The sequence below is a fragment of the Protobothrops mucrosquamatus genome, unplaced genomic scaffold, assembly GCF_001527695.2.
Source record: "Protobothrops mucrosquamatus isolate PMUCROS unplaced genomic scaffold, P.Mucros_1.0 scaffold2751, whole genome shotgun sequence".
In the NCBI taxonomy this organism is placed as follows: domain Eukaryota; kingdom Metazoa; phylum Chordata; class Lepidosauria; order Squamata; family Viperidae; genus Protobothrops; species Protobothrops mucrosquamatus.
In genome coordinates this window covers 40,712-53,725 of record NW_015388792.1, presented here as the reverse complement: position 1 = coordinate 53,725, position 13,014 = coordinate 40,712, and the positions used below count along the sequence as shown (strand labels likewise).

At 42.6% G+C, this 13,014-nt stretch overlaps 1 protein-coding gene across 1 annotated transcript in view; it reads left to right on the top strand.

Moving 5' to 3' along the window:
• GALNT9 (polypeptide N-acetylgalactosaminyltransferase 9) overlaps window positions 1-13,014 on the top strand; it is an 88,401-nt gene that overhangs the window by 52,809 nt on the left and 22,578 nt on the right. The window contains exon 6 of the mRNA XM_015825674.1: window positions 3,747-3,864. Within this exon, the coding sequence (XP_015681160.1) occupies window positions 3,747-3,864 (118 nt within the window). The remainder of the gene's footprint in view (window positions 1-3,746; window positions 3,865-13,014) is intronic.

The following is a 13,014-nucleotide window of genomic DNA, read 5'->3' as shown; positions in this document are numbered from 1 at the left end:
TCTCTCTCTCTCTCTCTCCCCCCCTCTCTCTGTCCCTCTCTCCCCCCCCCTCTCTGTCTCTGTCTCTCTCTGTCTCTCTCTCTTTCTCCTTGTCACTCAAGTCACCTGGGAAATGCAAACCATACATCTGCTGAAATAATAAAAGAGACAGATGGCAAGGCTGATGTTTCCTCCCTGCTGGAATGTCAGATTAAATTAGCGCAGGGAAAGAGATGAGATCAGTCATCAAAACCAGGCTGGCTGTAGTCGATTCAGAGTCCAGAAGAACTAAGAAGTCCTGAAGATGTGATCAGCCAGAGCACACAAGACACATAGAAATCATCTATCTATCTATCTATCTATCTATCTATCTATCTATCTATCTATCTATCTATCTATCTATCTATCTATCTATCTATCTACCTACCTACCGACCTACCTACCGACCTACCTATCTCTATCTGTCTGTCTGTCTGTCTGTCTGTCTGTCTGTCTATCTATCTATCTATCTATCTATCTATCTATCTATCTATCTATCTATCTATCTATCTATCTATCTATCTATCTATCTATCTATCTATCTATTCATCCATCCATCCATCCATCCATCCATCTCTCTCATTTCTCTCTATCTCTCTCATTTCTCTCTCCATCCATCCATCCATCCATCCATCCACCTCTCTGGCTATTTATCCACCCATCAATCCATCATTCCATCCACCTCTCTCCCCCCCCCTCTCTCTCTCTGACATCTCTCTCTCCATCCATCCATCTCTGATCTCTCTCTCTCTCTCTCTCTCTCTCTCTCTCTCTCTCTCTCTCTCTCTCTCTCTCTCTCTCTCTCTCCATCCATCCATCCATCCATCCATCCTATCAATGTTATCTCTACCTACCTACCTACCTACCTACTTTTATGTTATTTAGAAAACCAGCCAATTTCTTTTCCTCCTCCCTTTTTTTGCTGTGGCCTGAGCTTCTCACTCCAACCTCTCCAGTGGAAAGGGTTAAACTGCAGTGGATGGAAGAAACCCTGTGGAGGATTTGGCACTTCAAATTGACAATATTGGTCTGCCAAGACGGTCCAGTCTGGTTGAATGCAGCTGTCTCTGTTGCTGTCAAAGCCTGCCTGACGTGAGGAATTCCCAGCCTGTGAACGTGACCTTAATCTGTGGAAATCTGCAGCTGGAAAGGAGGGCTGGAAATTCATTTATTTTTTACTCCCTTTGAAGCCAGATTTTTTTTTTCTGGCTTTCCTCTTATCTGAGCCCCTGGGGAATATGAATGTTTCTGGTATCTGTTAGCGTCTGTTTATACTTGTTTGCTTTTAGTTGGACCAGCTGCCTCATCCCAGTTTCTTTTATTATTTATTTGTTAATTTATATCCCATCTTTATTATTTTTTACAAATAATAGCAATAGCACTTATATACTGCTTCACAGTGCTTTAAAGCCCTCTCTAAGTGGTTTACAGAGTCAGCATTTTGCCCTCAACAATCTGGGTCCTCATTTTACCGACCTTGGAAGGATGGAAGGTTGAGTCAACCCTGAGCTGGTCAGGATTAAACTCCTGGAGTGAGCATTCTAGCCACTGTGCAGGAAAGAAGGGAGGGAGGAGGGAGGTAGGGAGGGAGGGAGGAAGGAAGGAAGAAAGGAAGGAAGGAAGGAAGGAAGGAAAAAAGGGAAAAAGGTAGAGCAGTAGCACTTAGACTTATGTACCACTTCACCGTGCTCTATGGCCCTCTCTAAGCAGTTTACAGAGTCAGCATTTTGTCCCCAACAATCTGGGTCCTCATTTTACCGACCTCGGAAGGATGGAAGGCTGAGTCAACCTTGAGCCGGTCAAGATCGAACTGCTGGCAGTGGGCAGAATCAGCCTTCAATGCTGCATTCTAACCACTGGGGAAGGAAGGAAGGAAGGAAGGAAGGAAGGAAGGAAGGAAGGAAGGAAGGAAGGAAGGAAGGAAGGAAGGAAGGAAGGAAAAAAGGTAGAGCAGTAGCACTTAGACTTATGTACCACTTCACCGTGCTCTAGGGCCCTCTCTAAGCGGTTTACAGAGTCAGCATTTTGTCCCCAACAATCTGGGTCCTCATTTTACCGACCTCGGAAGGATGGAAGGCTGAGTCAACCTTGAGTCGCCGAGAATCAAACTGTCGAACTGCAGACAGCTGGCAGTCAGCAGAAGGAGCCTGCAGTACTGCATTCTAACCACTGCGCCACTATGGCTCTTAAAAAAAGTCAAGATGGTGAACCTATCCAACACACCTTCCTCCTCCTGTTTTCCCCAACCTTGTGAGGTGGGTTGGGCTGAAAGAAAGGGGCCAGCTCAAAAATCACCCAGCCGGCTTTCATGGCTTAGGCAGGACTTGAACTCACGGTCTCTTGCTTTCTAGGCTGGTGCCTTCCCCACTAGACCAAACTGTCTCTTCCAGTTGCCTTGTTGTTGAACGTTGGCTGTTGTAACAGTGCAAGGAATATAATGGAAATGCCTTTTGCTAGTTAATCCTGACCAGCCACCATGGAGGGGCCATGTTGCGTTCGGCATCTCAGATTTTGCCTCCAATGGTCTGCGTCCTTGATAGAAAGCTATTTTGTGAGTGGTCCACAGTGTGAAATCAATGATTTTAGAATTTTGCTGGCTAATAATGAAAAGGAAGTCATTATGAACGGCAATAAACCTGGCAGGGGTTTTGCTGATTCAATTTATCAGCTGTCTATAGCACGGCCGTAATGATGGTTGTTATTATTTTGATTAAAGACAGATTGATTAGACTGCTTGATGCCTCCCTGGTAGGGAAAGGGTTTCCTTTCTTTTTATGTATCTTTTTGGGGGAAGCAGTATTAAAATCCCATTAATGGAGGTTTTACAGCCAGGGCCTAATAAACAGTAAACTCGACCATCAAGAAAATAGGAGGTACAGTAATAGCCTTCTAAGGCTGTAACGATCTTAGAATAACTGATGGAAACTGATCAAGGAGAGATTCAAACTAAAAATAAGGAGACATTTTCTGTCAGTGAGATCAATCAATCCATGGAACAGATTGCCTTCAGAAGTTGTGGGAGCTTCATCACCGGAAGCTTTCAAGAAGAGACTGGACGGCCATCTGTCAGAAATGGTGTAGGGTCTTCTGCTTGGGTGGGGGATTGTACTAGATGACCTACGAAGTCCCTTCCAACTATTCTATTCTATTCTATTCTATTCTATTCTACTCTACTCTACTCTACTCTACTCTACTCTACTCTATTCCATTCCACTCCACTCCACTCCACTCCATTCCATTCCATGATTTCTATTCTATTCTATTCTATTCTATTCTATTCTATTCTATTTTATTCTATTCTATTCTATTCTATTCTATTCTATTCTATTCTAATATTCTAATATTCTATTCTATTCTATTCTATTCTATTCTATTCTATTCTATTCTATTCTATTCTATTCTATTCTATTCTATTCTATTCTATGCATTCCATATTCTGTTCTATTCTATTCTACTCTACTCTACTCTACTCTACTCTACTCTACTCTACTCTACTCTACTCTATTCTATAGGTATGGATCAAGGACTGGTGAATTTAAAGTCTGGGATGAGTTAGTGGTTCTTTATGAAGCTTGACATATTTGCCTTCATGAATTGACGGTCATAGTTTAATTAACTGTTTCCAAAACTTTGGAGGTTAGATTTGGACTTTCTGATGAAGTCTTTGCATGCTCTTCCTCATTTTAATGGCTTCTTCTCTTGCTCTGGTTTCCTCTCTGACTCAACAGGACGCCGGCCATGATTGGGTGTTCGTTTGTGGTGGATAGAGAATACTTCGGAGAGATTGGCCTGCTCGATCCTGGCATGGAAGTTTATGGAGGAGAAAACATTGAACTCGGTATGAGGGTGAGTTCTGTGCTCCTTGTCTTCATGGATTGATGCTCAGGGAAGATCTGATGAAATGAGCTTTTCTCTGTTGGTTTGGTCATCGCCACCCTCAGCCCTAGCCTTGTCACCTGCCCTTGTCACCTAACTGTGACGTGAATTTCTTTGCTTGCATCAGTTTGATTTTTTTTACAGCGACAATCCCAAAGATAAGGGCCCCTTCAAGTCCTTTGACTTGAAGTGAGTTGACCAATGCTCTATCTTCAGTGGTCAAAAGGTGTTGGATCCTGTCTTAAAACTTGATGATGATTTGAATTTGGTTCATTAGCTTTGAGGGGGCTCTTCCTGCTGGTGGAAAATGAGCTCCCTAAGGGACATGGAATAATGTCCCTTAGACATGAAGAAGAGATTGGACAGCCATTTGTCTGGAATGGGATACGGTCTCCTGCTTGAGCAGGATGTTGGTCTAGAAGACCTAATACAAAATACCTATTTGGGGAGTGGATTGGGACTCAACGGCCATGAGATTCACGTAACAACTGCTGTAAAAATTGGTTGAAAAAGTTGGATCTGGTTACGTGGTGCCTCATCTTATAACCACAATGACTTACAAACCAGGATTCCAGTCCCAATTGTGATTATAAGCCGATGGCAACTTGCTTTAGTCTGGCAAGATTCTGTCTGTAGGTGAAGAACAATAAAGGACGCTGCTCCGAAGAAGTAACTCCGTGTTTCTTTGTTGTTCCTGGGGCCTGACACGAGAGAAGGGGGAATCCTTTCAAGTTGAACGGTTGGTGATTCCATGCGCCACAGTCTTGTATTTAGTTGCGAGTGTGATTGTCATGCTCCACAGTCTTTTATTTTGTTGCGAGTGTGATTGTCCTTTAACTGAAGTTTACTCTCAAAGAAAGATTACTCACAGCGGATGAAAACTACACCCCATTGTAAAGAGCAGTCCTGCATTGCTCTGAAGCCCAGTCAGACTCCACATATTTCTTTATCTTGAAGAAGAAGACAAAGCTAACTCTGAGGACAATAACATCAAATTATAAGTAGACACTCCTGGGAACAGGGCAGAATGTGTGGTGGTGTTACTGGAAATTGTCAGTTTCTTTGGATGCCCGGGGATCTGCTGCTATTTTTGTATCTCCCTCGTGTGCTTTCTTACAGTCAAACACTTTGTCCTTTGACTACTTACTGATCTCTCTGACTTATTTATTTCTTTCTTCATAAAAGGGCTGCCATCGCTTTGTTCTTGATTTGATTTTTTTCCCCTCCCTGTCTTAGAATAAGAAGATTTTGTGGTCCTTTGAACAGTCACTGCTTTGCTTCCTTCCTTGCTTGCTTCCGTCCTTCCTTCCTTCCTTTCTTATTTTTTTTTTTTTTTTTTAGGATTAGCTCCTGGTTTTGCTGCAACCATTTATAACAGCCTTGCCCGTTTACTTATGCTGAATTTAAACTCTGAACTGTCCCTTTTGTTGCGTTAACTGATAATGTAGCAGCTTCTGAAAGCTTCAGCGGGTGCCAGATCACATCCGCTCTCTTGAAAAGGAAGGTCACTGTCTGTTATTATGTTGAAAGAGTCACTTCCATTTTGGTTAGATGTGGGCAAGCACTTTACCTATGTATGTATGGAAGGTGCGCCTCTGGCTGGTGAAGGACAATGGTGGTGACTCATTCATAAAAGAGCCAGCATTTCTTGATGGTTCTAATCACTACGCTTAGAACATAGAATAAAATTATTCTGCAAAGCACCTAGAGGGCAGGACAAGAAACAACGGTTGGAAACTGATCAAGGAGAGAAACAACCTGGAATTAAGGAGAAACTTCCTAACAGGGAGGACAATTAACCAGAAATCGTGCCTTCAGAAATCGTGGGCGCTCCATCACTGGAGGTTTTAAAGAAGAGACTAGATTAGACTTATCTGAAATGGTATAGGTTCTCCTACTTGAGCAGGGGGCTGGACTAGAAGACCTCCAAGGTGCTATTCTATTCTATTCTATTCTATTCTATTCTATTCCTATTATTCTATTCTATTCTATTCTATTCTATTCTATTCTATTCTATTCTATTCTATTCTATTCTATTCTATTCTATTCTATTCTATTCTATTCTATTCTACTCTATACTATTCTATTCTTCCTCTACTTCTATTCTATTCTATTCTATTCTATTCTATTCTATTCTATTCTATTCTATTCTATTCTATTCTATTCTATTATTCTATTCCATTCCATTCCAAAATATTTGGAAGGGACCTTGGAGGTCTTCTAGTCCAACCCCTGCTCAAGCAGGACATATTATACCATCCCAGACAAATGGCTGTCCAGTCTCCTCTTAAAAACCTCCAGTAATGGAGCTTCTGGAAGTTCCGCTGATTCATTGTTCTCACTGTCAAGAAATTTCTCCGTAGTTCTAGGCTGGATCTTTCTTTAATGAACTTCCATCCATTACTTCTTGTCCTGCCCTCTGGAGTTTTGGAGAATAAGCCAATCCCCTCTTCTTTGTGACAGCCCCTCAAGTACTGGAAGATAGGTACCGTGTCCTCTCTAATCCTTCTCTTTGATAGGCTACTATCCATAGCTAGGTCCCTCAACCGTTCATCGTTCAATTTAGCCTCCAGCCCCCTAATCATCTTTGTTGCTTTTCTCTGCACTCTTTCTAGGGGCTCAGCATCTTTTTTGTATCGTGGTGACCAGAACAGTACATAATATTCTAACTCCATGGCTTCACTAGTGCGGCATAAAGAGATATTATTACTTCTTGTGATCTTGAAGCTACCCTTCTGTTGATACAGCCCAGGGCTACATTGACTTTTTTTTTTAACAGCCACAGCCCTCGGTTTTCATTATTGGTATGGCTGGTCCTGTCATTTCCATGCCACACAGCCGAATGACTTTTCTTGTTTTGTGGTTTGCAAGGCATAATTCCTCCCCCCCTTTTTTTTTAACCCCCTCCCCCTCTTTCAGCATGTCTGGCTTTTTTGAAATTCTTGGTGTGAAGTAGTCCAGGAGGGTTCTTGGGGGCAGCGCTGTTCTTTTCTTCTAGGTTGATTGGATCTGGATTAATATTTTTCTTCCCGGCGGATGTGACAGTCAGGGTGATGTAGGCGTGCCGTACCGGCTTAGCGCAACCCCTTTGAGCTTTTTAATTAAAGCCAGCAGGCCGACTGTGTTCCCTTTTGAAGTTCTGCTTTCGCTTACACCTGTCCCCGGGGCTACCTTCAAAATGCCAGTGTGCTGCTGGCTCCTCTTGGTCCACTTGATAAAACGTCGAGGCTTATAAAGAACTAGTGAAAATCCTCCCCGAGAGTTGGGGAGAGGCGGGGCAAATTGAACGCTCAGGCTGCTAATCTTTAATTTGAAGACTGGAACCCCGCGAAGCAGCGTTGCCTTTCTGAATAGCCAAGTAGCATTTGAAGTATTAGAGGGACGGATCGGGCTCAGGAAGATGGGCTTTGAGTAATTCATGACCGCAGGCGTGAAAATCGTGTGTAGAACTAGGACCTCGCAGGTGGAAGCCTTCACCGGGGTTCCTGCAACCGATCCCTTAAATCCTAAAGAGAGGGCACCATGCACAAATGGTAAAAGGGAGGGGATTTATAGTCCTACAAGACTTAGAAACTCTAAAGATCCACACACTGTTCACTCCCATGGCTGTTCTATTTTAAAAGCCTAGTCTAGTGGTTAAGACAACCAGGTTAGAAAACTGGAGACTGTGAATTCTAGTCCCACCTTAACCATGAAAGCCAGCTGGGTGACTTAGGGCCAATCACTAGGAGATGGTGAGTTCTAGTTCCGCCTTAGGCATGAAAGCCAGCTGGGTGACCTAGGGCCAATCACTAGGGGATGGTGAGTTCTAGTTCCGCCTTAGGCGTGAAAGCCAGCTGGGTGACTTAGGGCCAATCACTAGGAGACTGGGAGTTCTAGTCCCATCTTAGCCATGAAAACCAGCTGGGCCACCTTGGCCAACCAGAGAATGCACAAGTTGGAAATATACTAAGGGAATAGAACTAAAGGGAGTCCTTGACTTACAACAGTTCATTTAGTGACTGTTCAAAGGGGACTTAGGACCATTTTGAAGGTCTCACTCATCTTGAAGCACAAGCTAGATGCTTGTGTGGGAGGTTGGGCTAGATGGCCCACAAGGTCCCTTCCAATCCTGTGATTCTAATTCTAATTCAAAACTACTTTTGAAGGTCTCACTCATCTTGAAGCAGAAGCTGGATGGTGCTGCCCATGGTCCTGAATCTGCATACTTCAATGCACTGCCATCTGTTGACTTTGGACGCATTCTTTCATTTAAACGGTTACTGATCCGAATGACTAAAACTCTTCTGGATAAGATATAAGGTCCTAGGAACTTACAGGAAGTCACAAAGCCCAGTTGGTAATAAATTTCCAAACACTAATTTGGAAAGTGTCAGCATTTACAGTTCTTCAGGCTGTTTTCTTCCCAGACGGCCATTCGAAATGAAATAAGAAATTTGATTAGATGTCAGCCAGGGAAAGAAGGGTATATTAAGAGTATGCTGTGTTTCACAAATAATGGATCTTCCAACAGTTTTTTTAGATCTCATAACGTAGCAGTGCTGCTACTCTTTTTAGAAGGTGCTGTCTCAATAAATGATAATGTTCTGCATACTCTTAAGCAGCTTTTCCCGTGGGGTTAAGGCTGACATCTTTTAGAACAGGCCCATCTCATTTGTAAGGGCAATTGTTTGCTCAGAATATTAACTTAATAGCCTGACATTCAAAAACTTGTCTTGCCTAATAGCAGAAATTAAAAAGAAAAGCCAGGGTGAGTTTCCATCTTTTCAAAATTAATTCCAGTTTGAACTACTCTGTATGCACTATACAAATGCATATGAGTACCATTTCACACTACACATCATAGGTCTTAGCGCGCTTAGATAGCTCTTCAAAACTGGCTGGAATAAACCCAAAAAAATAGCAAAAAATATATTGTATCCTAGTTTACATATAATTAATAGCAAGGTGAGTTCTCGTCTCTTTTCCAATTTCTGCATCTTATTCCTGCAGTTTAGAGGAGTAATTTATGGCTCCAGGCAAAGAAGGATAATTGGATGGAAGCCTAAGAGGTTGAAGAGTTTTATTAAAAAAAATATTTTCATTACTTCCTCCTACAGGAGGGCTATACTATTTCATTAGAGAGTTGGAAGAAAGTTTGGAGGTCATCCTACTCAACGCAGGAAATCCTCAACAGTTGGCCACCCAACCTTTACCGTCAACAATCCTTTAGAAAGCTTCTTGCTTTTAACACCCCGCGGCGTCTCACCCCATCTTGCATTCTGCTTTCCCAAAATGTGATTGAAGGAGTGTTTCTGCCATAAAACAATTGAAATCACTGTGCGTGAGACCGGTCTAACAACTTTTAATTGAGATATTGCTGGAGAAGACGCATATTTCTCATTAGTCCAACAGTTGTGTAGATAAAGGGCAGTCTATTAGCGATAATCCCCATTAGTTCGTGTTAACCAATGCTGAGAATTTTGCCTACATTTTTACAAGCTGCTTTCGGTGTTCATTTTTCAGCCAAATAATTTCTCCATGCTGAAATACCTTTCATTCAGTTGAGGGCATATGACCCCAGAAGCGGGTTAAATTGTCTGTCGAAGGAATTCTAGGCAGCATGGCCATCAAGAACAAAGGCTGGTAGGATCACAGTTTCTCCATCCACAAAACACATACAAGCGTTCTCAGAAGAAGGGGTTAGTGTTGCCATTTAAAACCTCAGAAATCAACTATTTGTGACCCCGTCTGATAAACCTACATCCCTTTCTCCTTCATTCTGCAATGTTAAGCTGTCACCCCAAATTAACCCTCAAGACCTCACAGTACAGGCAGTCCTCAACTTCCGATCACAGTTGAGCCCAAAATTTCTGTTGCTAGGCAAGTCAGTTGTTAAGTGAGTTTTGCCCCATTTTACCACCTTTCTTGCGAATCATGGTTTAGTCAATAAGACAGTGGTTAAGGGAATCTGGCTTCCCCATTGACATTCCGTGTGAGAAGGTCACAAAAGCGGATCCCGTGACCCCGGGACACTGCAACCGTCACAAATACGTGCTGGTTGCTGATCATCCGAATAATGGTTGCATGATGGATGCGGCAATGGTTGTAAATGTGAAAGACGGTCTTAAGTGACTTTTTTCAGGTGTAATTTTGAAGAGTCAGTAAATGAATCTGTCAAGTCTTGAAGCCCAGTCTTGCTGGTGTGACAGACATTGCTTCTCAACTCACCAACGAGCTCGGGGGGAGGAGAGAGGTTTGGAATGCAGGCTTCAAAGATTAAGAGAGCTGACCATGGGAACCAAGGACAAATGCCAGGCCCAGAGATGCTCTGTCTCATAACAGTATTTTTCAACGTGATTGGGTAGGGTGATTTGACCCAGAGGAAGGAGGAAGAAGTCAATGGTTTTACTGTAGTGGGTTGAGTGGGGTCTGGCCAGAGCTGGTTTTACTTTCATATGTGCCGATACGGTGTACTCATTAAAGCTTTGCATTAAGAGATAGGAAAGTCTTGAAAGTGTTTGCTAGTTGGAACCTTGACAGAATGATTATAAGTCGAGGACTACCTGCATACGGTTGATCCATGGTGTCAGCAGAGTACATATCTGTTCCTCTTGAGTACACACCTTTCAATATTTTCCCTCTCCAAGGAATCTGCTGAAACACCCCCCACTCCCCAATGAGAGATGTGGTTTTGGCATGCTTGATGAATCAGATCACACCCCTCTTTGCGATGGTACAAGCTGATGAAGGTGGATGGAGAATGCTATTGTTACTGAAGGCGTTATGCAAGCCACATCAATCTGGAGATATTTTTATACCCTGGAAGAACTTACGGGCTAAGCTGTGGCCATAGTTAGCTCTTTAAAATGAGAATGTGGAATGTTTCACCCTAGGGGTATCCTACTTTCTCCTTGTCGGCATGGGAATCGGCTTTAAATCGTTCTTTGAAGCTGGCAGTGCTATTCTGATTGAAATGACGGGCAAACCTGCACATCCCACAGCCACAGCCACAGCCACAATGAATGACATTCTTCCAGGCCAAACATTAATTTATAGCCCCGCTGCATGAGTGTGTCATTCCACTAATGAATTTTCCAATGAGTGTAGGTGTTCTGAACAACAAAGACAAATACCCATGTGTGTGCAGGCATAATATAGATTTATGGCCCCACTGTCATCGGTGACTCCTGCAGTTTTGCTCAGAGACCAGGCATTTTCATGCAATTTTGTAGGTAAGCTGTTTGTATTTTGATGGAGGCCTGCTTTTCAACTCAGCGGGGAGTGGATAAAGTATAAGAAAAGGTCATGGACCTTTTTTGTTAACTCGTTTTTGAATTATTAGCCTGGCTTTGGTCATGGCAAATGATGAGTGATGTTTTATATTTTAAGTTACATTCCTTTAATATCTTATATAACCCATGTACACATGAATACGTTTATTTTTCAGGGCTTTGAATGTCAGGTTCTAAACCAAGAATGACACCCCACCAAAAGTTTGACATTCAAGTTAAACCTCAGAGTTTGAGTTTGGGGCTTGCCAAACAACGTGCCAAAATTAACCTGGTCCATGTTATTAAGCCTGTTCTGACAATCTTGTGGCTGAGTGACTCTGTCAGGACCAAAATGAGGAATGACACGTGACGATTCTTCCAAGCTGAATTCCTTATAGACAGAATCTTGTCAGGCTGAACACTCAATGATCTCGCTCTACAATATACTCTGGGGACTATTAGGAAGGGGCTGTCTTCACCTTCTTTCTCTCACACATAATATCTGGGCTGAGTTGCGTCTTACTTTTCTGAAATACACCCCCTCTCTCCTATGGATTCACCTTTTTACTGCATTCCATCACATTGTGCATGGACTTCAACTCCCAGAATGCTTCAGCCACCATGTGTGGACTTCAGCTCCCAGGATTCCTCCATCACCATGTGTCAAGACCCAAACCTAGGGCACATGGTGATTCTTACAAGCTAAGTTCTTTATTGTTTCACACCTATAGACAGAATCTTGCCCTAATAAACACTCAACTACATTGCATCCACAATATAGTCTGAGAACTGTTAAGGAGAGGTTGTCTTCACCTCTTTTTCTCACACATAATATCCAGGCTGGGTTGCCTCTTCTTCCTCCGGACCGCACCCCCAATGACAAACCACTTTCAAACTCTTGTCAAGCAAACTGTAGGAACTAATCCTGGCAAGACGCAGGAATCAAGTCTGACTTAAAGGCACGCTCACCCCCCCCTGTTGTCTGCAGGACAGCCTTTTGGAAAAAGAAACAAAAGTTGTGCTTCAGCATCTATTCTTAATTTCCCATTAATGGGTAGGTCTTACTCAGCTCTTGCAAACATTTGCCCTTGAGTTGGATTTAGTCGGTCAAGCGGTTCAGTCAAACAAATCGGGAACCATTTTGAGTCTTCAGCATGGATGATGAAAATCTGTTTTCACGGTGTCCTTCTGTTGAATGGAAAATCTGGGTAAAAAGAACTAAAAGGAGAGATATACCCCCATCTTCTCCCAAATGACAGTTTGGGCAGTTTCGTAAGCGGTGAAATTCAAAACTCTTTCTGATTTTACCCCAGTCTGGTCCTTCTCCTTTTCCCTGTCTTTCCTCTCCAGCAAATTCCCACGAATTCAATTGTATCTCTTATTTCTGCTTAAGTGCAAGCTACTTTGGTAACCTTTCTGATCAATTCAGGCTAATTAAAAGAGTAATTTGCCTCCCTCTCTCGCTCTCTCTCTTTAAGCCAATTTACCTTTCCAGGACTGCGTGAATGCCAGCTGTATGAGTAATAATCAGCCAACTTTCATAGAGCCAATTAAGAGAAAATGAATCAGGAGAACCCATTAAGCTCGATAAAGGCCAATATGAAATAAAAGAGTTGACTTTCCCCCTTATTAAAACTTCAAAGCTGGGCAGAACAGGATAAAGCACGTGGCCTGTGCTTGAGAAATGAGCAGTGTCCCACTCCATTCAAAACCATCATGTTCTCCATTTTTCTTGTCCTTCTGTTCCGCCGTCCTTTGGCCAATTAAAGCTTGATTTGCTAGAAGAGAAAATTATATGGTGGGGGAAAAAAATCACCCAGTTGAAGAGTCCGTCAAACAGGTGCAATTTATCTATAACTAGAACTTT